Source organism: Rattus rattus, chromosome 14 (assembly GCF_011064425.1).
Source record: "Rattus rattus isolate New Zealand chromosome 14, Rrattus_CSIRO_v1, whole genome shotgun sequence".
Classification (NCBI taxonomy): Eukaryota; Metazoa; Chordata; class Mammalia; order Rodentia; family Muridae; genus Rattus; species Rattus rattus.
The window spans coordinates 41,951,642-41,976,647 of NC_046167.1; the positions used below are offsets into that span (position 1 = coordinate 41,951,642).

A 25,006-nucleotide genomic window follows, 5' to 3' on the forward strand; every position below is an offset into this window, starting at 1 on the left:
CAAGGTATGAAATGACTTGGGAGGATAGGGAAGCACCCTAAGAGGCTGCGGGAAGGTGACTGGATAAATTTGGGTGAGGGGTAACTACTATAATGGTAAATGTAAGCAAATAGAAGTGCCTAAGAATAAGCCTAGAAAAAGAAAACCATGAGAACATCTGAACAGAAAGTGAACTCAATAGTTTGCAAGACTGTACAGCTTTCCTGACTCAAAAACCCACATGCAAATTAAGTGCATACATAGGTTCGCCCTCATTGGACAACTTACTAGGCACTGTCATTCCTACGAATGGCTCTGATGGAAGTTAAATCCTCACTTATTATGAGCAACGTCTGAGCAAGCGTTACCTCCTTCGTAAAACATGTAGTGGCCCTGAAAAGGACCTTTAGGGATGTTTGCTTCTGAGCACCTTAGCCACCGAAGCCATAGAGAGTACGGCCCTGGCGCTTGAGCGCGTAAACTACGTCCATGGCGGTGACGGTCTTGCGCTTGGCGTGCTCCGTGTAGGTGACGGCGTCGCGGATCACGTTCTCCAGGAACACCTTCAGCACACCGCGGGTCTCCTCGTAGATGAGGCCGGAGATGCGCTTCACTCCTCCGCGCCGGGCCAGGCGGCGGATGGCGGGCTTGGTGATGCCCTGGATATTGTCGCGCAGAACTTTGCGGTGGCGCTTAGCGCCGCCTTTGCCCAGACCCTTCCCGCCCTTGCCTCGGCCCGACATGACTGCACTCTGAAGAGCCCAGAGCAGCTATGCTAACACGGAGCCTGGGCGCCCGGTTTTATACGGCAGGGGCGGACCGAAATGAGAACCTGCAAGGAGGAGGCGGGAATTTGCGCCCGCCGCCATGGGGGAAGGGAAGACTTAAAAAAAATAAATGCGCCTCTTGTTTTCCTGTATGTGCTTTCTAAGGGAACTAGCTCCTCACCATGATTTAAGAGTTTGGATAATCTAGCGCACAATACACTGACGTTGTATAAGATAGAAAACGCCAAGCGGTCTCCTAAGAACCCATTATCCTATTCCTTCCAGAGGACGCTGCAGGCGGCTGCTAAGGCGCGTTGGTCGTCAGTGCACTTCCTAACATGTAAAACGTGCTATGAATTACCTCGTTTTCTACAGTGATTACATTTCAAATAATTTCCATTAGCTAAAACTTTCAAGAGGCCATTTTAATGTTCATAAGAGTTCATAGAGACTTTAAAATCGACGTCACAGGTTGGAACCCTGTTAGCACCAACAAGCTGGGAAACCCAGTCTACCCTCCTTTTCCTCAACCTCATATGCTTGGAGAAAATTCCTGGCTAACCCTCGCCTAAGTTTCTGGTAACCAACCCAGGCTTTGTCCTCAGTCGCTCTTGGGGTTCCTGCTGCAAAATGTATCCAAAGTGGGGCGGTCTCCGATTTTCAAATCCAAAATGCCTGACTTTCCTTTGTTCTTTGGCCTGGCCTCAGTACACGCATACTAGTCTGGATGGTCACTAGAGGACACACCTGACTATAACATCTTTCGTGATCCTGAAAACTACTGCTGCTGTAGGAACAAATGGTCTGAACTCCCTTTTGTCCACGTTTTTGGGGAATTGAATTCCTGTCTCTCTATAGCCAGCACTCGATGGCTCAGGTCTCATTGGCCAAGGTTGCAGCACCTCCAGACATACAGGGTCTCAGACCTCGAGCCACCATCATCCTTTACTGACCCGCTTGAACCACTGGGTCCTCCACCGCTCCTCCAAGCCTTGTCTATCTCTCCCCCTCCTACAACGCTGCGAGCTTTGTTTAGTACCCAAGCCTTCCTCCTTTTCCAACTAACTCTCCTCTCCCTCCCCAAAATCCACCTGCTCCGATTACTGAAAAGTCTTCCCTATACCAATGCCTTCTGTCTTCCCCTTTGTGACAAAGGCCATGAGCAGTCAGCCTCCTCCCCTTACCAGTCTTTTTCTTCCCCTCTCCTCCTGCCCCTCCTTATTCTTACAGGCTCCACCTAATGGTAAACCCTTTATCTGCCTCCACAGTCCTTGCCTTTGCCTCTAGCCTCTTCTGCAATGCTGCAATCCACATCCTGGCCCCTTCCACACACTGGCCTACTACTCCTGGATACTGGATACTCCCCTGCAGCCTCTCATACAGGGTCCCAACAAACCTATGCTCCCTTCTGCCTTCTCCAGGAAGCAGTCAGAGTGAGGGTGTTGTTCGAGTTAAGACCTCTCCCAGACTGGAAAACCAATAGGCTTCTTCTCTGCTAACCCACCCACCGATGTTAAGGCATTCTGGTCCATTTGCCTGTCATTAACATGGCACGACTTTTATGCCATCCAGGCCTCCACTCTCACCCTCACACAGCTTGGATGCGTTCATGCACCAGCCAGGCAGTACGTAGTCCAGACTCACTTAGTAGACGATATGGCCCCTGTCTTAGGCTTTTACTGCTGTGAACAGACACCATGGTCAAGGGAAGTCTTATAAGGACGACATTTAATTGGGGCTGGCTTTTAGGTTCAGAGGCTCAGTCTATTATCATCAAGGCGGGAGCATGGCAGCATCCGGATAGGAATGGTGCAGGGGTTGCTGAGAGTTCTACATCTTCATCTGAAGGCTGGTAGCAGAATAGTGACTTCCAGGCAGCTAGGATAAGGGTCTTAAGCCCATGCCCACAGTGACACACCTACTCCAACAAGGCCACACCTCTAAATAGTGCCACTCCCTGGTCCAAGCATGTTAAAACCATTATAGTTCCTGTGGATGACACAGCAGAAATGGTCTCAAACTTTGATAAATCCTGTGAAATTATGTAGCAAGCTGAAGAAAATTTCACCAATTTTCTGGATTGCAAGAGAACTATGATCCAATATACCCACTCCTTGATTCAGCCACAGTTCTGGATTAATAGTGTGTTTATGAGTCAAGTTGACAAGGAGCAGTTGTATTAACTGGTTTGGTGTGTTAACTTGACATAAGTGAGAGTCATCAGAGAGGAAGGGACTTCAGTTGAGAAAATGCCCCCATAAGATCTAGCTGTAAGGCATTTTCTCAATGATCAGTAGGGGAGGGCCCAGCTCATTGTGGGTGGTGTCATCTCTGGGCTGGTGGTCCTGGGTTCTATAGAAAGCAGGCTGAGCAACCCATGAGAAGCAAACCAGTAAGCAGCATCCCTCCATGGCCTCGACATCAGCTCCTGCCCTCAGCCCTGCTTGAGTTCCTATCTTGACTTCCTCCAATGATTGATTATGATCTTGATGTGTAAACCAAATAAACCCTCTCCTCCTCAATTTGTGTTTCAGTCACGCTGTTTGCTTACAGGAGCAGAAAACCTAAGACAATGCATCTCCTTTTAAAGCTCAATTATGCTCTCCTGCAGTAATATTCTTGGGCATTCAACTTAGCCAGGACTCTAAGACCTTCATCTCCAACTGTGTGGGGCCTCCGAGGGACCCACAGCCCCCAACTATGGTGGATTAGATTCTTTCATCGTGGGGTTCTTCAAACATTGAATCCCCAACTTTGCTATTATGGCTAAGCCACTATACCAAGTGGCCAAGGAAACCCCCAAAGGGACTCTCACTCATGTACCTATATAGTTCTTTCAGAGTCTTCTTGGCCCTACTACCTCTTTGTAGATGAGAGTCTGGGGGAGGGGGTAGCAATTGGTGTCCTGGCCCAACCTGTCATGTCCTCCCATTGAGCTTTTCCGTGTAAGCAATTGGACCCTACTGTGTCCAGGTGGCAGCCATTTCTGCGGGCCCTAGCAGTGATAGCTGATTCTCCCATGAGGCCCTCAAGATCACACTTCTCCAGCCTATTACTTTATACTCCCCCCAACACCTCTCTGATCCCCTGAAAACTCCCAGGTCACCCTGGCCTATAGACCTGCTTTAAACCTGGTCACCCTTCCTGTTCCCTTCTCTTCCTATTCCACTTCTTACTCCTAGAGGAATGGAGCCCCTACATTCACCCTGACCTGGCCTCCTAGACCCTCTCACAAACTCACAACTCATTCTTTTTGTGGAAGTTCTCTTTTAGATAACTCAGGAACCCCCCAGTTAACTTATGTCACCTCAGCTGAACTGGTTGAGGCAAACTTCCTCCCAATGGCAACCTCTTCACAAAAAGACTCTACCCAGGGTGTTCCATATTGCCAAAGAATAACATGGTAACATCTACACTGATTTGAAGTATGCTTTTCTAATAATAATAGGTCATAGCCACTCTGTCCTATGGAAGGAAATGGGTTTCCTCACCCACAAGGGCACTCCTGTTGTGCCCTGGTGTCCTTACAGCCAGGGTCTTAGGGTCCACCATCTCCCAGCAGAAGTGGACATAATTCAATGCCAGGGGCACCTCAACGGACCCAGTGGCTCTGGCTAATTCCGGGATTGATTCAGGTGCCAGTTCCTCCAGACCCATGGGGTCACATCCTCTTTCTGATATCCTCCTACAAACCTCAGTACCAGATGGAGGAAAGAAACAAATTCTTTGGCAAAGTAGCCACATAGGGAAGAGATGGATGATGGCCTTATTCTTTCTCAGAAGCAGGCACCATGGGATATTTGGTGGTTGGGATCAAAGGGGTGTCTGACTGTTTCTCAAGGGTCATCAACAACTCAATGGTGTCATTGGTCTCCCTCCAGTGTCAGATCACTTTTGGGGTCCAGGTGCTCATGTAAAATGTGAGGGCATTGGACCTTGCCACAGCAGACAAAGGAGCACCTGCATGTACTTGGGAGAAGATTGCTGTTACTCTATCAATGTATATGGTCTGTTAGAAACTATATTGAGCTCCACAAATTGTCTGAAGCAAATACAGGCAGGACACATCCTGCTCCACTCCTTTTGTCAGTCTTCACATGGCTAGCCCTGCTCATAGGGCTGGTAGTGATCTTCTGTCTATTTTTTCTCCTAGCACTTTGCATCATCACTTTTTTTTCAGGAACTGATTGAGCATGGGTTCACTGACTCCTGACTCTCCCACCCCAGGCCATCTCTCTTCAACAGGAAGTAGCTCATCTGAATCAGCGTCCCTATAACCAAAGATGTTTGGTAGGGAAGCCTGCTTGTGTTTTCTGCTTTCTTTCCCTCAGTCCTGTGTGCAGGGAGAAGACTTAGGGCTAAACTGTCACCTACTTAAGTATGCCTGTGTTGGGGCTCAGCTTTTGATCAAATAAGGGCACAATCCCAGTTCCAGCTGACAGTCATCATCCCTCACCTAAGACCTATAAGTCATGCCTTGGCCTGGGTGCATGATTTCCCTGGCCCTCTTCCTTGGATTCTGTGAACCTGCTTGGGAACTATGTTTAATAAACCTGTCTTTATTTTTTAGTTCCATCTAATCTGGCCCATATTGCATTTGCAGAAAACCTATTATTAACAACTTAAATTTAAAAAATTATATTTTAATTCTCTTGACAGTCCTAGGCTGAGTATCACCAGTAACACCGAGGAAAATTCTATTCTTTAATCAATGTTTCTTGGCAGAGGGACCCTACAGTGAAACAGTTTAAACTGGTGTGGAAAAAAATTAAAAAGTGATGATGTGCACTTAATATTCCATCTCAACTATTTAAGATATATTTTGAGAAAGCTCATACATTTAATCAAAACATGTTAATGAAATCTTTTCCTAGTATAAAGTATGTATTTCTGACCATACTCTCAAATTTAAATATTTTAACTGGGAGAATTGGTATTTTTGACCAAAAAACAACTTTTCATCACAGTGGGGAAGAGATTCTTTATTAAGGAGCCAAATATGAATGACTGTGACCCCCAAAATGTAGCTTTAGTTGCTCCAAATTCCATATTCAATGAAGTAGCCATTTCTTGAATTTTTTTTTATAGTAACAGAACTAAGAAAATTATAACTCAAGGCACTTAAAAATATATTAGTGTATATATGAAAAAAATCATAATCTCCATTATGATTTTCAAAAAATCTCCATTACTTAAAATTCCAATAGCTTGTCCATATACCTCATAATGAGCCCAACCTAAAGAGGATTTTATTGGTTAGATAAAAACCAACTTTTCTCAGGAACTTGTCAAACTGGCTCCCAAGGCCAAAAGGAGTCATTTTTCTTACCTTTGGCAGAAGGGACCTGATGTGTTTCTAAAAAGATAAAGAGAGGGAGGGATATGTTCTATGGAGGTGTAGTGAGATATAGGGGAAGGGATCAGCCACTATACTATACTCTATAGTATAGAATAGAGTTTATTCAGGGCCTGGAAGAGGAGGAAGGAGAGAGAGAGAGAGAGAGAGAGAGAGAGAGAGAGAGAGAGAGAGAGGGAGGGAGGGAGGGAGAGAGAGAGAGAGAGAGAGAGAGAGAGAGAGAGAGAGAGAGAGAAGGAAGAAGAAGAAGAAGAAGAAGAAGAGGAGGAGGAGGAGGAGGAGGAGGAGGAGGAGGAAGAGGGAAGAAGGAGGAAGGAGGAAGAGGAGGAAGAGGAGAGGAGAGAAGGAGAGAAATAGAAAAATAGAGAATGGGGAGAGAAGGGACAAAGGGGGAAGCTGGTAAGACAGGAAGAGAGCTGGGGGTGGGGGACAGGCAGCCCCTTTTATAGTGAGTCAGGCACACCTGGCTATTGCCAGGTAACTGTGGGGCAGAGCTTAGACAGAATGCTAACAGGATCTATGGTTACCTATGGCTGCATATTAAAGCTCATGCTGGTGTAAGGCTCAAAGTGAGTCTTAACTACCCAGAGACCCCCCAAGTGAGACACTCATGTCTCAAATGGAGTTATTTTCCGGCATGCTGGGGTCGACCTTCAATCAGTCCCCCGTGGCAAGTGACTAGAAGGTGACCCTGAATGGCTATAACTAGTTGGTTTTTATACATTTTAGGGGTACAGGTTACATCAGCAAAGTTACAGTTTAAACTTACTGGCTGAGCGTATTGACCTTTGAATCTATTGACTAGCAAGCATATGACATGCATTCGAACTCTATCTAGGACCAGAGGGTCAGGTGACTATCAAGTCAGTACATTCTGCAGTTTTTCAAGTAAGTCCCTGGTCCTCCCGAGAACTACAGGTGGAGAATGGAACTTGGCCTAGCCTTGATCCAAGGCAGGAAGCTGGTACTTGGCCTAATCTTGACCTGAGGCGGTGGGTGTAAGGCTTGTGAAAGCCCTTAGGGTCCTTCACAGGAAGTCCATAACCTACCTACTTTCTAGCAGGCCAAACCTCTTAATAGGTCTTACACTTCAGTAAGAACTAGGGTCCTTCATTGGTCCCCAGGCTCCCTCAGTGTCACAAGTACCTATTATATATTTCAAACAGGTCAGAAGAGGATGTTAGATTATCTGACCCTGGAGTAATGAATGGATGGTCGTGAGCCACATAAAGATACTGGAAACTGAACCCTAGTCCTCTGAAAGAACAAGTGTTTTTGATTGCTGAATCATCCCTACAACCTTCACCAAAAAACAAAAAATGTTTTAAGCACTGTGATTTCTGGTAAGTTTTTTATAAATCATATAGTATTATTTCATTAATTAATCAGAGATTTCCAGTATGGAGATGGCAAGAAATCATTGGTATCTTCCCTCCTCTTAAATGTCACAGCCAATACTGATGATTATTCCAAGCTACACAGTTCCTGCAGAAACAGACAGTGCTGAGGCAGAGCTTGACTAGGACTGATGTTAGAAAGGATTTACTGATGGGTTTTCTTTGAGACAAAATGGCTATATCTTTATTTACTGTTTGTCAAAACTGAAAGGAAAATTATACAGATTTAAGGTTTAAAAATATGAAGTTAAAAGAATAAGTTTTAAATTCAGACTCAGGACTAAACACTGTGAAAAGCAAGCCCAGGCAGCCCCGCCCTGCCGCTAGAACTAACAGACCATAAAAGGAAAGGAATGCAGAACAGACCAGGAGTACCTGATCTGACTCACAGGCCACCTGGCAGGAAGAGATAAGCCCCCAGTCCCCGACATCCAGGACGCCCCAAACCTGCCAATGTGTGTAGCTATACCTTATTACCTCATCATGTGAAATAGCCAATCATATGTGAACATGTCTATGTGCCTCGTTTGAATCCACCAATCCCCGTAACTATGCATCTGCTTCTGTACGCCCGCTTCTGCTTCCCCAATCCCTATAAAAGCCCCATGCTGGAGCTGCTGGGCGCGCAAGTCCTCCGAAGAGACTGTGTGCCCGCAGGTACCTGTGTTTTCCAATAAACCCTCTTGCTGATTGCATCCGAGTGGCCTCGGTTCGGTCATTGGGCGCTTGGGGGTCTCCTCCTGAGGGAAAGGTCCTCTCCGGAGGTCTTTTCAAAAACAAATTGTCATTACTGAAAGATCCCCAGAGCAGGGAGACCCTCACTCAAGTCTCGGGATGACGCGACACCCCCAAGAACTCACACAAGACCATCCTTGCTGTAATCACATGAGGTTTATCGATAGGAACCAGTGCACTGGGGTCGAGACTCATATCCCACACAGGGGCAGTGGAGTTCCACCCGAGAGGCTGGGAGAAAGAGTATTTAAAGGCAGAGGCTGTGAGCCCCAGGGGATGGGGGGGATGTCAAAGGGGAATGTACCACAAGTTACAGGATTGTTTTATGGCTCTAGGAGATAAGGGGACGCCAAAAGGTTTTACGGCCCCCTGGTTCTGGGAACAGAGCTACTAAATCAAGAGAAGGGTCGGTCTTCAGGTCCTCATTATTTTTAAAAGTTTGTCAGAATTGATGAAGCATCTGCATTTGAAACACCTCTGGTTGGGTTGGGCCGCGGTTTTTCTGGAATGCTCTCTGCAGGACGCTATGGCTGGAAGGGACAGTAGGGGCTTAAATAAACATCACAGGGGCAGAACAAATACAGTTACTCACACCGGGTTATAAGCAAAGTGGTTCTCTTGCATTTTTAACAATCTGTCTTCCTGAGTCTGGTCCTGTTGTTGAGTTTTGGGCTAATTTAAAATTCTATCTCTCAATCACCAATGTCAAAACACTGCCAGCTGTCCTTGAGGTAGCCATTGTAAGAATAAAAATTTTTAGTTAACTCCACTACAAGCACTCAGAGACCTACTCCTGGGTACATGGCCTCCTATTCCAAGAAATAGGCTAACCACAAATCCATCTGGCCCAGATTAGGGCTGGTTCAGTAATTCTGAGAAAGACAAGAACAGGAAAATGGTTTACTTAGATAAGTTGACTAAACTTGTGTTTAGATAGAGTGTGCCAATTTGAGCAAGGCAATAAAATTGTTACGTGCCTACTGCTTCCTGCCTGAGTGATTTTCTCTATAAAATGAGCCCCGAAATTGAGTTCGGGGTCGACTCCTCTGTGTCTTTTGTGTCATCCCCAGAGCTCTGGTTTCCCTTGCCTGATTGCATCAAGACCGGCTGCTTGTGAGTTCTTGGGTTCTCGTCATCCCGGTACTTGAGTAAGATTCTCCTGCTTGGGAAGGACCTTTCACCATGTGCTGATTCTTCTGCATGTATAGCTTAAGTGCTGGCTCTCAGTGAATATCTTTGAGCTGTTCTCTTTTGATCTTATGGTTGCTATACTGATGTAGAAGAGATTCGAAGGAATAGAAATGGTGTTAGAAAGGATCTGTTAATAAGAGATTTGTTTAGGAGACGTTAAGTCACACAAGGTAGTTAATTTAACTAAGGGAGCATTGCCTCCCAAATACGCCCCCAAAAGGTAGTGTACTAACTAGGACACAAAATAAGCAAAAATTAGGAAGCTAGGAGGTAACTCTTCACGGGGATTGACTGTCCCTTAGGCTCTGTTTCCATAACAACAGAGACACCAGTGATTTACAACAGCCTTTGGGACCATTTCCATACCAAAGAACAGGCCCTTAAGAGGCAGCTCCAGGGGGCCCGGGCAGAGTCACAACATCCATTAAGTCCTGGTCTTCCACAAAGCCATGTTCACTTCTAGAGAAAAGCATAATTCTGCCAGGTGGGCAAGATGACCCCAGGTAACAACTGTTGGGGGGCGGGAGTGGGACCAACAGTGGTGTACTTAAAATAATTCTCATAATATCTTTGCTGTATATATCTGGCATCAGCCTAAGGGACCAGAAATGCAGACTTGTCTTCATTTAAATTGCTCAACATGTAACCTGGGGTTGGGACCCAAAGAGATTTTAGAATGGCAGCACTTGTGAAATTCATTATAAGTTAATGAAATCTTCTCAAGGACAGCTCAGCATTGAGAATTAGCCTTAAAGAGCCTTTACTTTTATTAATCCTCAGTGTCTAGAGTGATTTTTCACAGGAAGGCAAATTATTTCTGAAACAGCACACTTCCAATTTTAGCATAGATGAGAGCTCAGAGAAAGTCAGTTTGTTCAGCTGCCCTGCCATGTGCAAGGTGTTGTTTCATATAGGCCTTCTTGCTAATGTGTTTAGCTTTGGCTTTCCCCGGGCCTATTACTGGGAAGCTAAGGTTTCCTATCAAGTTTCTTGTTCTCATTAATAAAACAATTTAAAAAAAGACTTGGGATGCAGCTCTAGGGCAATTGTATTAAACTTATATGCGACATACAGCCTTCCATAGCAAACATTCAAAGACAAAGACAAAAATGATCTTTTTTTTCCCTCTGAATTTTGAGTAATGGCAATCCAACAGTAATGGAGTTAGACACGGATGATATGGGTATGGACTAATGGGAAACCCAGCCTGGGCTTTCAGTTCAGACTTCTGCTTCTCAGTATGGAGTTTCCTTTCTCTAGGCATAAGACAGGACTTCTCTGGGAGCAGAGTCTAATGATCTCTTATCAGACAAGCCGGTCTTTCTAGCCACTTATTTCCTAGAAAGGATGCTAGAGCAGTAAGTTTGTTTTCAAGACTGTGTGGTAGAGAGGCAGTCTTTTTTTCTGTCTTATATGAGGTATTCTTACTTGTATGGACTACCTTGGGATAGAAAAAGATCAGAAGTCCCTGGAGGTAGGAGTGGGGATGGGGCAGGAGGTTAACAATTGACTGTTTCTAAAGCTCCATTTCCTTTATGTTCTCAAAAAGTGAAAATGCCACACACACAGTTAGCTGAATTTGAAGAAAATCTCTAAAAAGCCAAGTTTTGCAGCTACAATAAATCATCTCTTTTATTCATCGAGATAGATCTGCTCCCTTTGTTGACAGATGAGAACTGACATGTCAAAGAGCAGCACCACTACTCCACACTGAGAACAAACTTTGAGCAGCACATCCTCCTTATTGCTCATCCTGTGCCTTCAGGGTTAGCTGCCCCCAGAATTCTCTCTTTATAAATTGATCTGAACTGCAATCAGCTAGGCACTTGTATAGTCAGGGCTTTCTAAAGAAACATAACACATAACATATATATATGTATATATATGCATATATATGTATATGCATATATATATGTTGTTCACTATTCTAATAAAGCACTCTCATTGTGTTGAGACAGTCTCTTGCTTACCTGCTTCATTTTTTCTACATGCAACACCCATGTGGCAGTTCACACAGGTGTCTGTAGCTATAGTTTCAGGGGATTTGATGCTATTTTTTGGCCTATCTGGGCGAAAGGCATACATGTGGTATGCTTTCAGGCACACAGGTAGCCAAAAACCCATAACAAAAGATAATTTTTAAAAGGCCATATCCTGTCACCTTCAAACACTTTGACTTCCTGTTAACAACACCCTTTTCTTTCTTATTCTGCCCCTTGATTCTCTGAGTCCACGAGGCTGCAGGAAGCAGACCTGTGCGGCATCAATAGTATACATTCTTTGCCCTATCACATTTCCCATCACTTCCTGCTCTTAACAATATGTAGCAGATAAACTCTATACAAGGTACCTTAATATATTTTTTAGTTTTGTTAAATAGCAAAGCTGTCTGTTTTTCCTGAGCCCATTCTGTCCCATCTAAATTTGCAGCGAAATGAGACGATTCAGGATGGGAGCTGCAGACTAGAAAAAGCAGCTAAACAGCGAGTCTGTGTTGTTAACCAAATCCCAAAATAACCACCTCTTCTATTCTGTGGTCATATAATATTCTGAAACTATCTCTTACATCCTAAGAGACTGGAACTGATGTTGGATCTCAAAGCCAGAGTTAACAATACTCCTTGAGATCCCTTTTGAGACTGTTAACCTAGACTGTTTATTTAACTTGCATTTAAAAGAACACTATAACATTCAAACCTGTCTTGAGTTTCTCATGTAATCAACTTTTACAACCTGTCTTCCATGCTCCTGGCCCAAATAATGCATGTTAATCATTTGCTGGAAGCAGCAAACACAGAAGTTTGGAAGCAACTTTCTAAAATCTACCGTCCAAATTGACAGTAACATTTATGGATATTGGCTTATAAACAATAATGTTTGTTGTCTGGTTCAGTTGGTATCAGTTGGATCCTGTGACATAATTCCCTGTAAAACTCTGTCAAAGATGTCTCTAAACCAGTGGTTCTCAATCTGCTTAATGCTGTGGTCCTTTAATACATGTTGTGGTGAGCCCCAATATAACATTATTTCATTGCTACTTCATAACTGTAATTTTTCTACTGTTATGAATCATAATTAAAATATCTGATATGAAGGATATCTGATATTCAATTCCCAGGGGGTTACAATCCATAGGTTGAGAACTGCTGCTCTAAAGGCCATATAATATTTTCTGTTGTGTTCAATAAATGCAGAGAGAAGTCCTTTGTCAGAGACAAACATCATCCTTGCTCTCTCTCTCTGTCTCTCTGTCTCTGTCTGTCTGTCTGTCTGTCTGTCTCTCTCTTTCTCTCTCTCTCTCTCACACACACACACACACACACACACACACACACACAGCTCACAAAACAAGACACACAGAGACAGAAGACAGAGGGACAGTAGTAACAAGATAGCCTTCATTTCAGTCAGGCACAGATTCAGACTCATTACCATTCACATTGACGTTAAGACAGAACAGAGAGAAGACACAGGGAGCATAAAATAGATAGAGAATTCAAATTTGTACTTGTCCTTGGTTTAGTTGACTCCAAGTGGGGAAGTTTGAGGTTTGGTCTGTCTTTATGTATTGCAGTGCTAAATACTGCAGGGATTGTCTCAGGGAGGAAAGAATCCTCATGTGCACAAAGTGATGCTATGTGACCTTGCTCCTTAATTTAAAATATGGGTTGAATATAGATGCCAACAGACTATAGCTGGGCAGAAGAGACATAGGTCGAGTTTTGGTTTCCAGGCTCCGGGCCTGAGGCAGGACTAAGAGGAGGAAGAGAAGGTGGAGAGAGGAGAGAATGGCATGAGTTAGGTGAGTCATGGAAGGATGGCCATGAGAACTGGCCAACTGGAGTTAAGAGCTGCCCAGATGGAACGCAGCAAGTTATACCTCGGGGTTATTGATAGGAAAGTAGGCACTGATAGTTTAGAGGATAGAAATATGTCCAGTTCTAGTGTATTAAAGGCTTATTATAACTAAAAAGTTGTGTATCTTTTATCTGGGAACTAAATGATCAAGGCAGGATAGGAACTCCTGACTGAGATTAAATATTACAACCAGGAATTGTTTTTATTTCATGTCCTTTGCATTAATGGTGACTCAGAGTTAATCACTAATGTGATTAATCTTCATAATATTCTATCTAGTTTCTTCTCTAAGTTGCTAAATTCCTGGCAATTAATAGCCCCAAGGTAGGGTGGTGCAATAGGATGAGTTACAACAGACTTTAGTAGGACCTTAGACCTTAACGCAGCTGAATCCATGACAGAAGTACCATTCAGGCCATAAAACTCATCACGTAGACAGCAGAACTTGGTAAAATGAAAATGAAAGACATAATCTGTCACACCAATCCCAGTAGACTCTGTGTGACAAGTTCCACAGACTGGGGCAGAAACTTCAAAGGAAGAAGGAATCCTGGAGCCGGTTGTGTAACTCTTGGCCAGAACAAAATATTGGGCCGTAGTTCTCATGGCAATTTATCTGTTCTATCTTCTATTCCCTTTCCATATTGGCAAGATGTTTCTGATGGCCTAGGCTGAGATTTTAAGCGAGAAAAATGGATAAGAAACCATCCCTTGAGATGGGGACCTTATAGCCATGGCCTTATCTCCAGGAAAACCAATGCTTTACTTCATAAATCATTTACAAAGTTACAGAATAGTATTATGATAAAAACATTCCCAACAATAAAATTTCATATGGCTATATGTTTGTCATCGAAGGTGGGCTTTGGTGTATGGTAAAGAAAGCCTTGAATAAAAAAGAATTGAAATAGTTTAAATTTAAACGTTGAAGATTCACAAAAAATAGGTATTAGGTTTAACAATAACTGGCCATAAAAATTTATTAACCTGTTCTTTGAAATATGCCATTAGTCTTGGATGATTTTTGTGCTTTACTGTGTCAAACAACAATGATGTTATCTGTCCTAGCTGTGATTGCTTCACTAAACACATCGTCTAAGAATTTTAACACCTGTTTCATTATATAAAAATCTTTGCTTGAAAGCTACAGAATACACTCAGATTCAAACTGCCTCTGTGTTTGTTTTTGTTCATCACCGCTGAAATTTTACCCACTTAGCCTTCAAGGACTCTCATTCCAGGGACCCCCATATCTGACTGTGGTGGTCTGTGACAATAATCCATCAAGATCTGTAGTCTTGGGAAAGTCTTTAAATATATTAATGTTGCCTTTTGTCTTCCATACTTCTGCCTCTGGCTAACTGCTCTTGCTAACTGAACTATGTCAACTTACGATATGCTTTGGTGATTAAAAGTTTATGCTGAGAAAGGCTCAGTGCTGCACCTGGATCCTGAATACCCTGTGTAGTTGCCAGCTGGCTAATAAAGGCTTTCTGGCTAATCCAAACTTTCTATTGGATTAAACCTGTGTCAGAACAGTCTTCTCTGGTGGATATGCCACAACAGAGCTTTCTAAATTATGGTCACATATATATTTTACTTAGGAATTTAATAATCTGCTATGCTCAGAGACTCTTCTCATCTAAAAGCTATAAATGTAAGCTTTTCTCTTTGTTCTTCCAGCTGCTGCTTGATCCCTACTGTATCCTACTTCCTGTGCTGTGAAAGTTATTAAAGGGCACCTGACCGCCAATCTCAGGACACATCTCTTCCAAACCTGGAAAGGACAGGTAATGTTTAAAACAGTAGCCAGAATACTTTATGATGTATAAAGTATAATTAAAAAGTCCATCAATTTTCCTGGATTTCCTGAGTCAATTGAGAAATTAAGCCTGAGAAATTGTGAACCTCTGAATGTGGCACTGGATATTCAGGAGAAATGAGAGTGGTTTAGGAAACCCACTTCCAAATCACCTGGATGGAAAGTCTGTCTTGTTGAAAGCCATGTGTCTATATTTGAGTTCCTCCCTGTTTCCAGGTGACTTACCCTAGAATTAAACTTTAATGTAGCCTTTGGCATTAGTACTTACAAGGACACACACACACACACACACACACACACACACACACACACACACACACCCAAATTAGGCCAACAAATTAGGAAAATTATACAAACTGAAAAATACCTACAAAGCAAAGTCCAAAGGCTATAACGTGGCCTCCCAGGACTTGGTGGTGATTGGACATGTGAGGAAGTAAAAGCCTCAAGGCTAGAAAGCTGAGACTGCATGGATTGGTCTCCAGGCTGCAGACACCGCATCTACATGCTCAGCTTGTTTCTTATGTAGAGTTGAATGAGAGGCAGGATGTTTCATGCATCTGGACAAGGAGGTGGGGTTATTATAAGCATCTCTACATACATGAACAAGGAGGCAGGGATTATGTCATACAGCTCAATCAAGAAAATAGGTTTCACTCATAGGAGATAGGAGAGCAAACTTCAAGAAGTGATACAGGGGGAGGAGAGTTAATGTGGACATGTTCAACACACACTATTGACATCCATACATGAACCAGACAAGCAGGTTTTGCTGTGCCTCTGAGCCTCACCCTAGAGGTGAAGAGCTCTGCCGTTCTTTCATGAGTCTGAGAGTCTAATGCCCTTCCTTGACATGGGCATGCACTCACAACTGCCCTCATTCAGGGACTTCCTTTGCTCCCTACACCAAAGAGCTTCCTCATGAGGCAGGATAGAGGGCAACTCAGCATTTCTGAGGAAGTTTATTGGTGAATCCTTTACTGTTTCTCTCTCACCAGTGGAAATAACCACCTTTTTTATATATTTAATATCTGAAAACTGAGGGTGTTTTGGAAAGAACAAATTCATGGAGGTACTTGATCTGAATTTCCCTTCAATTTCCAAAGACAAACCACCCAGAAGCAACTGCATCATGAGTATCCTGAGAGCACTACAAACATCTAATTCATCCTCCATTGTGTGCCTGTCTCCCTCCTCCACTGAGGAATATAAATTTCCAGATCTCCGAAGTTAGTGGCCTTCATTTTTCCTTCATGTAATGAATGTAAACACTTTCTCTTGTCAATCTATCATTAGTTCATGTCATTGACGTAATCATTGAACGACGAGAGTATTCTGTGCATTATATAGGTAAATTGCCATATTTGAATTCACCAAAAAGCTTTATCTGAGAGTCAGGATTGTTGTACTACTCCCTAACCAGTTCTGACCCAAGTATGATAGTCTCAAAGTCTCTTATAGGTGGGGTGGTGGCAAACACACTCCTTTAATCCCACCACTTGGGAGGCAGAGGCAATCAGATCTCTGAACTCCAGGCTGACCTGATCTACATAGTGAGTTCTAAGACAGGACTACACAGAGAAACCCTGTCTTGAACATCCTCCACCTTCCAACCTCCACCCCCAGCCCCAGCCCCCAACCCCCAAAAAAAAGAAAAAAAGAAAAAGAATCAGTCTCTTACAAGGCCCTTTGTGTAAGGATTAGTTGGCTCTCCTAATGTTGCATGGAAGGAATGGAACAGAATACAGCCCAAGAATAAGAACATTTGCTTATCCCATGATTTAAAAAAAAAAAAGTGCCATTAAAAAAAGAAGAGAGAGAGAGAGAGAGAGAGAGAGAGAGAGAGAGAGAGAGAGAGAGAGAGAGAGAGAGAAGCACTCCAGCTGTGGGAAACTCAGCCACAGAGAGAAAGCTCAACAGGAAACTCCAGCTGACTGCCCCTTCCCCATTTGTTTCCTGCTTTATGTGGTAAGCAACTGATTTGATGTAAGTTGCTATCTGTTTTTTAAAGTTTTCCAGGAAGAGACACTGTTCTGCTAGGTATTCCATAAAATCCAGCTGATTGACTCAACAATCCTTCCTTAGTTGATTTCTTCTGTCACTATTTTCTTTTTGCTTTTGATTTGCTATATACTTAATAAACTGACTCTTTCAAACCTGTTATGAGGAGTGCCTATGATAGCATGTAGCAGGCTGAGGAAGGAGGACTCTTGTGAATTCCAAGCAAGTCTGGGTACAAAGCAAACTGTCACTCTTAAAATAGAAAGTAAAATTAATGAAAGAAATTTTATTGCAATTTGATGGAATATGCAAATTTTCATTTTATAATGTATTACATATCTTCTTTTCAAGGTTTATGTAATAATTTTGGAAAATAGTTCATAGCTGGGTCTCTGCATTCACACAAGACTGGATATATAATTTGTGACTTCAGTGCAGTCCATTTTCATTTAATTTCCTCAACTTTAAAAGAGGGAAGACAATAGAATTTGTTCCACGAGATACTATAAAAATCAGAGATAATAATCAAAGAAAATGGTTAGAAAGGCATATTAAGATCTTACTCTACAATAGCTTAAATTCATTTTGAACAGCTGTGTACTAATATTTTATTGATATTTGTGCTGGTTAGTGTTTCTCTAATTGACAGAAGCTAAACTCTTCAGATAGAAGAGGGAGGGACCCTCAATTGAGAAAACATATTTATTAGATTGACCTGTAGATAATTGTATGTGGCATTTTTTCAAATAATGGTTGATGAGGTTGAACCAAACTTACGTGGATCCCCTGGGTAGGGTTGTCCTGGCAGTTGGAAGAAGACCATATGAACTTGAGTTGGTTTTCGGCCTCTGCTCCTGCTTGATTCCTGCCCTTTCTTCAGTGATGAACTAAATCAGAAAGGGTTTGTAAGCCAAATGAACCTTTTCCTCCTCAAGTTGCTTTTCGTCAGTGTTTACAACAGCAATACAAAGCAAAATAGGACAATATTAAATTACTTATCTTTCTGTGACTATTTTATTGCCACTCTATTCCATTTACTATCCTACTGATGGGTATTAGAGATAATTTTCATTTTCTTGACATTTCTACTATGCTTGAATGAACATACCTTTACCTAGTATGATTAAGAAACAAACAAAACACTACTTGTAGGTAGAATCACAAAATTATAATAAATTTGGCAATGACATTAAAACCTTTTGAGGTTGTTTTTCTTCTATAGTTCATTTTGAAATGCCATACCAATAAATGCTTAAGTGCAAAGAATTAGGTCACATCAAAGACAATTTTAAAACAATAATTTAGACAAATAATTTAGGGGTACCTTGCAAGCCCATTGAAAAAACAAGGGGCTTGGAAAGCCAAACCTGTCTGCAAAGGACTGTAATCCCAGGGACGGAAAATGAGGAAGATACAAAATGTGAGGACAGACTAGGTGATTGTGGTAATTCCACACTAGGCAGCAAAAGAGAGCTGGTGCCAAGAAAACTAAAAGGCCAAGAGTAAGCTAAAAAAGGTATGGTTGCCTTGTGACATGACACTCAGGTCACTTCTACAAATACATTATTGTGATCTTCCAGTTTGAGATTATTAAAATAGCCCCAAAACAGACAAGTATATTATTTCTAGAAATATGAGCAGCAAAAAGTAGACTTAAAATGCTAATGAGGCCGGAGATGTTCGGGAAGTTTCTCTTTTACTTGTGGAACATACAGTACGAGCCCTTTTAAAAGAACTACTTAGTGGCTCTAAAAAGAGCCTTTGGGTTGGGAGAGAAATCTGCGCGCTCACTTGGAGCTGGTGTACTTGGTGACCGCCTTGGTGCCCTCGGACACGGCGTGCTTGGCCAGCTCTCCGGGCAGCAGCAGGCGCACGGCCGTCTGGATCTCCCGGGACGTGATGGTCGAGCGCTTGTTGTAATGCGCCAGGCGCGACGCCTCGCCCGCGATGCGCTCGAAGATGTCGTTCACGAACGAGTTCATGATGCCCATGGCCTTGGAAGAGATGCCCGTGTCCGGGTGCACTTGCTTCAGCACCTTGTACACGTACACCGAGTAGCTCTCCTTGCGGCTGCGCTTGCGCTTCTTGCCGTCCTTCTTCTGCGCCTTAGTCACGGCCTTCTTGGAGCCCTTCTTCGGGGCGGGGACGGACTTCGTAGGCTCAGGCATGTTATATCTCGGTACCTAGTGATAACAAAAAAAGTCTGACTGTAGGACGGGAAGTAAGGGAAGACCTTATAGACACGCTTTTATGCAAATCGAGTGGAAAGGAGGACGCCTGCTTATTGGTAAGTTTAAAATTATCTTTATCCAATCAGAATGCAGATGCGCCAAAGTTGTGCTTCTATTGGTTACAGGATACTAGACGCTGAGCCAAGACCGCGGCCGTGCTGGAATTCCCGAGGGCCGAGATCCTGGAGCTGGCGGGCAATGCGGCGAGGGACAAGAAGATGCACATTATCCCGCGCCACTTGCCCCTGGCAATCCGCAACGACGAGGCGCTCAACAAGCTGCTGGGCCGCGTGACCATCGCTCAGGACAGCGTCCTGCCCAATATCCAGGCGGTGCTGCTGCCCAAGAAGACCGAGAGCCACCACAAGGCCAAATGAACAGCATGTTTTCGGAAAGTTCTTAGGAAAATGGCTCTCTTTTTTATTTACTTATTTATTTTTTTATTAACTTGAGTATTTCTTTATTTACATTTCGAGTGTTATTCCCTTTCCCGGTTTCTGGTCCAAATCCCCCTAACCCTTTCCCCTCCGCTTCTATATGGGTGTTCTCCTCCCCATCCTCCCCCAATTGCTGTCCTCCCCACAACAATCACGTTCACTGGGGTTCAGTCTTAGCAGGACCAAGGGCTTCCCTTCCACTGGTGATCTTACTAGGATATTCATTGCTACCTATGAGGTCAGAGTCCAGGGTCAGTCCATGTATAGTCTTTTAGGTAGTGGCTTAGTCCCTGGAAGCTCTGGTTGCTTGGCATTGTTGTACATATGGGGGTCTCGAGCCCCTTCAAGCTCTTCCAGTTCTTTCTCTGATTCCTTCAACGGGGTCCTATTCTCAGTTGAGTGGTTTGATGCTGGCATTCGCCTCTGTATTTGCTGTATTCTGGCTGTGTCTCTCAGGAGAGATCTACATCCGGCTCCTGTCAGCCTGCACTTCTTTGCTTCATCCATCTTGTCTAATTGGGTGGCTGTATATGTATGGGCCACATGTGGGGCAGGCTCTGAATAGGTGTTCCTTCTGTGTCTGTTTTAATCTTTGCCTCTTTATTCCCTGCCAAGGGTATTCTTGTTCCCCTTTTAAAGGAGTGAAGCATTCACATTTTGATCATCTGTCTTGAGTTTCATGTGTTCTATGCATCTAGGGTAATTCAAGCATTTGGGCTAATAGCCACTTATCAATGAGTGCATACCATGTGTGTTTTTCTGTGATTGGGTTACCTCACTCAGGATGATATTTTCCAGTTCCAACCATTTGTCTATGAATTTCATAAAGGCATTGTTTTTGATAGCTGAGTAATATTCCATTGTGTATATGAACCACATTTTCTGTATCCGTTCCACTGTTGAAGGGCATCTGGGTTCTTTCCAGCTTCTGGCTATTATAAATAAGGCTGCTATGAACATAGTGGAGCACGTGTCTTTTTTATATGTTGGAGCATGTTTTGGGTATATGCCCAAGAGAGGTATAGTTGGATCCTCAGGTAGTTCAATGTCCAATTTTCTGAGGAACCTCCAGACTGATTTCCAGAATGGTTGTACCAGTCTGCAATCCCACCAACAATGGAGGAGTGTTCCTCTTTGTCCGCATCCTCGCCAGCATCTGCTGTCACCTGAGTTTTTGATCTTGAAAATGGCTCTTTTTGAGCCACATTTTGTACCCTAATAAAAAAAGTGACACTTGGATTTGTGAGTACAAGACTACAACAGTTTTATTGAATTACCGAGCTTTTCTAGAAGTCAGAAGCATAGTTCTTGGCGCTACCCCAGTCTCTGTTCGGTTTCAGTTTATAGGCTTGCAGGACAAGTACCTTACTTAGGCCACAAGCTATGCCAAATGGAACACTGATTAGAATGCCTCATCAGTCCTCTGTGTGGTACCAGTGTAGTTTCTGCAAGGTTGAGTCTTGCCGAAGGTGGCCTCAGTACTATTTTGTACTTTGCTGCCTTTTGTTTCTGGAGCATTGTAACTAAACGGTTTTCTGAAGTCTTCATTAGGTGTTTTATTAAAATTCAGCTAGTGGCCTAGTACGGAGCCCGGAGGCATTAAAACAGTTATCCTGAACACTTGAGTTAAAGCCTGAGCCCACATGGAGAGAATTGGTCCCACAAGTTGTCCTCTGGCTTTCATACAAGTGTACCCTACCCTCACAATAGGTGTGACTGATAAAAGATTTTTTATAAAGAAAGCAATATTAGCCTAGGTCTGTTTTTGACTACTTCTAATTAGCTCTTTCTCTGTTTATGACTCATCATGGAAATAAAATGGAACTGGAATTAAAAAGCAGGGGAAGGGTGATGACTAACCCTAACCCTGAGAAACAGCTTACATTTTGTGTACCTAGTATGCCTACATACGATAGTGTTGCTCTAGGTAATTCATACCTGTAAATACCATCACTGCTGTTTGAGGCAGTGGGATTGCTGAGTTTGAAATATCTAGTCTGTGAGAGGATTCCTGTTTCGTGTGGGTATATATTTTAATAAAAATCTTGAAAACTGTGTTTCTAGCTTTATTTTCCTTTTAAGAATACTTGTAGTTAGTTGTTGTACCTTGCTGTTAAGTTAGTGACTCATAAATGGTTAATAACATTGCTGTGCATGCCTGCCCTACATCTCTAATCCCAGTGGTTAGGGCACAAAATTAGGCAGATCTCTTAATTCCAGGCCAGTGGGGGCTGTACAGTGAGAACTCCATCTCAAAGAGAAAAGAAAAAAAGGAATCCCTGAGCAGCTATGAATACAGAGGTGTGCCCTAGATGAGACTGCAATAATAACAGCGATATTGAATGCTGCCATCCCAATCCTAAGAGTACTAAGTGGACAGTCCATGTTCTGAAACAGTTCAATTTCTTCTGAAAAGCCAAAGGCCATTGGAGAACGTGTGTGTGTGTGTGTGTGTGTGTGTGTGTGTGTGTGTGTGTAAAGTACCCTTGTTGTTGCCCAAATGAGTGTATATGAAACCTGGGTTTTGGAAAGGAATCCGTAACACCTCATGGTTTTGCTGTCTCAGGAAGTTCAAGCACAATTTCTATTACTTTATCCCCTTAAATTCTAACTATTCGTTCCGAAAATTAATTTCACATTTAGATGCCATAAGTAGAGCATCCAAGCTAAAGAAAAAACCCAGTGAAGAGTACACAAGCGGGCAAATAACACAGGATGAGAAAGTATATGGACTTAGGGGAGCAGGGAGCATGGTCGTTTAAGAGAATAAAATCTATGAAAGGAGCATCCGCTCTGAGACTTAAAGGGAATTATTATTACAGGATAGTATGGGGATCCAGCAGAGAAGGCCTGTAAGTGTAGATTCATGACTAAGATGAACAAAGCAAAGTAGGAAATTTGATACTGACAGTAAGGAAAAGTTATAAGAGATAGCCCCTTCCCTTAGTTTTAAATATTTCTGATATACTGTTGAATTCCAGATCTTTGTTTGTATGAGACTTAGTCCCTTTATGTGATGGTTCTTTTAACTTCCAGATTTCCTGTAGAAACAAAACTCCAAATATACTAGATTCATCACTGAGCAATTCAACTTCTTACTGATTCTTGTCTTAAATAACATTACTTACTGGGTACCCATTAGGATAGGCTGAGAGTGTGGCATCCATCACCGAGTAGCAATTTTTATATGTTGTTACTAAAGCAAAAGCTCAGTTCTTACATAGGAGATAAGGTGTGCTAGGGTTTATAAAGTTTATTTAGAAGATGACCACACAATTGTGACAGTCCCGTCACATGGAATACTGTCAGAAACAGAATATTCATGTACAAATGAGCGTATAGCTATACCTGCCCACTGACTGTGAAAAATGTTTTATGTAATTCTAACTGAAAGGTTAAACCTGTGAGATGGCCGATACTGAGGAGTGGTCAGTACAAACCTGAAAAACAAAAGCTAAACAAAAGCTGTGTGAGTCCTTCTGGAGTGAGTACTAGTGTCTCTGTGGAAGGAAAGAATGTACTCCTGTCAGTCTGTCAACAGATGGTCTTAGCCTGAATCCAAAGACAGACTCTACATCTGCAGTAGACACATGGGCCTTTCTTCCAAAATCTTCACCTTCCTTTCCAGAAGGTTACCTCCCCTGAAAGATTATTTTAGGGATTAATTCCAATAGAAAGCACTATATTATTCTACCTAGAATTTTTACTTTGCCCTTGTGTGTGGTGACTGTGCTAATGTGTGGGCCTATGATACAGTTTGTGTATGTGTGGCTAGAGGTCGACATAGGCCTCACCGTTTTCCACCTTATAACTTCAGTTGAAGTCTCCGATTCCAATCCTGAGCCAAAGGACTCTAAAGTTAGCTATTTGTCTCTGAATGTATCTCAGCCTCTGTTGTGCTGTCGTTATAGAAAGACACATGATCGCTAGGGACTAGAAGTTTCACTCTTGCACAGCAGCAGTTATGGTACATAGGTCACTGGCCACAAAAAGATGAATGCTTTGATAAGGAAATGGGATGTTAGAATTGTGCACATTTAAAGATAGCCCTCACAGGCCACAGAAAGCTGGTTGTAGCACTTGGGTTGTTATGGGTTTTCTTACTGTTTCTCCACCCATTCAAACCTTTTATCTAAGTGGATTCTGAACACCAGAAGTCTATTCTTGGGACTGTATGTTACAATGCTTGCAGCAATTCTGTAAGACCTCAGATTTCCATACACCCATTTTGTAGCTCACAGCCCTCTAGAATGCCAGGGACAGAGGACCTAACCCCTTATTCTGGCCTCTCAGAGCATCAGGTATACAGGTGGTGCAGTCATGCATAGAACAAACACCCATAAGCAGGTGAGTCATTGCCTGGTAATGTGTAAAAGAATGCGGAGATCATGAATTTAGTCATATTAAAACCTTAAAGGTTTGCCCATGCCTGGGATTTTGGACTCCATGCACCTTAAAATGGCTGCCATGCTAATTACAAAACACAATCCGTGGATTTAGGCAAAAAAAATTTAGTGCATTTGGGGGATTAGAAGCAACTTTGAGGGTAGGCACCATTCTCTAACACAAATACATGAGAGATTGTGAAGAGAATTTGCTGTATTTGTAATACCATGTGACCTGTTATTTTCTTTAGCAAAACTTAAAAAATTTGGTTACAAACTGGCTTTGTACCAAGGGAAGAGCTCCAATTCGTGTAAAAGTAATATAACTCTTTTGTGTACGTATAGGTGGCTCTGAAAAGAGCCTTTGGAAAAACACGAGACAACTTATGCTCTCTCCCCTCGAATGCGGCGGGCAAGCTGGATATCCTTGGGCATGATGGTCACACGCTTGGCGTGGATGGCGCACAGGTTGGTGTCCTCAAACAGACCCACAAGGTAAGCCTCACAGGCCTCCTGCAGGGCCATGACCGCCGAGCTCTGGAAACGCAGGTCGGTCTTGAAGTCCTGAGCGATTTCACGTACCAAGCGCTGGAAAGGCAGCTTGCGGATCAGCAGCTCGGTCGACTTTTGGTAGCGCCGGATCTCACGCAGAGCCACGGTGCCAGGACGGTAGCGGTGGGGCTTCTTAACGCCGCCGGTGGCTGGAGCGCTCTTGCGAGCGGCCTTGGTGGCCAGTTGCTTGCGCGGGGCCTTGCCACCGGTGGACTTGCGAGCGGTCTGCTTAGTACGAGCCATAGTAACTCTTCACCTCCCACAGGAAAGTGAAAGGAAAAAAGAAAAAGCTTCA

General features: G+C 43.1%; 3 protein-coding genes across 3 annotated transcripts; 1 reads left to right on the plus strand and 2 right to left on the minus strand.

Moving 5' to 3' along the window:
* Positions 1-362: 362 nt before the first annotated feature.
* On the minus strand, positions 363-24,967 carry LOC116883587 (histone H3.1-like). Its single transcript, XM_032884768.1, has 3 exons — positions 24,626-24,967; positions 3,311-3,324; positions 363-724 (listed from the first exon to the last, which is right to left on the minus strand). Exons 1-3 carry the CDS (start codon positions 24,952-24,954, stop codon positions 411-413), a joined length of 657 nt encoding a protein of 218 aa, XP_032740659.1. The 5' UTR covers positions 24,955-24,967; the 3' UTR covers positions 363-410.
* On the minus strand, positions 17,508-19,298 carry LOC116883560 (histone H2B type 1-M-like). The gene is made up of 3 exons (XM_032884741.1): positions 18,898-19,298; positions 17,884-17,993; positions 17,508-17,609 (listed from the first exon to the last, which is right to left on the minus strand). Exons 1-3 carry the CDS (start codon positions 19,272-19,274, stop codon positions 17,536-17,538), a joined length of 561 nt encoding a protein of 186 aa, XP_032740632.1. The 5' UTR covers positions 19,275-19,298; the 3' UTR covers positions 17,508-17,535.
* LOC116883897 (histone H2A type 1-H-like) lies at positions 19,357-19,739 on the plus strand. The gene is made up of 2 exons (XM_032885165.1): positions 19,357-19,393; positions 19,479-19,739. The coding sequence occupies exons 1-2, from the start codon at positions 19,357-19,359 to the stop codon at positions 19,712-19,714; spliced, it is 273 nt and encodes a 90-aa protein (XP_032741056.1). The 3' UTR covers positions 19,715-19,739.
* Positions 24,968-25,006: the final 39 nt, after the last annotated feature.

What these genes read in the sequence shown, in the direction of transcription:
- LOC116883587 (XM_032884768.1), bottom strand. Translation starts at nt 24,954, where the DNA reads ATGGCTCGTACTAAGCAGACCGCTCGCAAGTCCACCGGTGGCAAGGCC.
- LOC116883560 (XM_032884741.1), bottom strand. Translation starts at nt 19,274, where the DNA reads ATGCCTGAGCCTACGAAGTCCGTCCCCGCCCCGAAGAAGGGCTCCAAG. An exon ending in ACCAAGTACACCAGCTCCAA is followed by an intron (nt 17,994 to 18,897) that starts GTGAGCGCGCAG and finishes TTTCTGATTTAG; the next exon opens with TTCATCACTGAAGAAAGGGC. An exon ending in ACCCTACCCAGGGGATCCAC is followed by an intron (nt 17,610 to 17,883) that starts GTAAGTTTGGTT and finishes TGATTTTTATAG; the next exon opens with TATCTCGTGGAACAAATTCT.
- LOC116883897 (XM_032885165.1), top strand. Translation starts at nt 19,357, where the DNA reads ATGCAAATCGAGTGGAAAGGAGGACGCCTGCTTATTG. An exon ending in AGGAGGACGCCTGCTTATTG is followed by an intron (nt 19,394 to 19,478) that starts GTAAGTTTAAAA and finishes CTAGACGCTGAG; the next exon opens with CCAAGACCGCGGCCGTGCTG.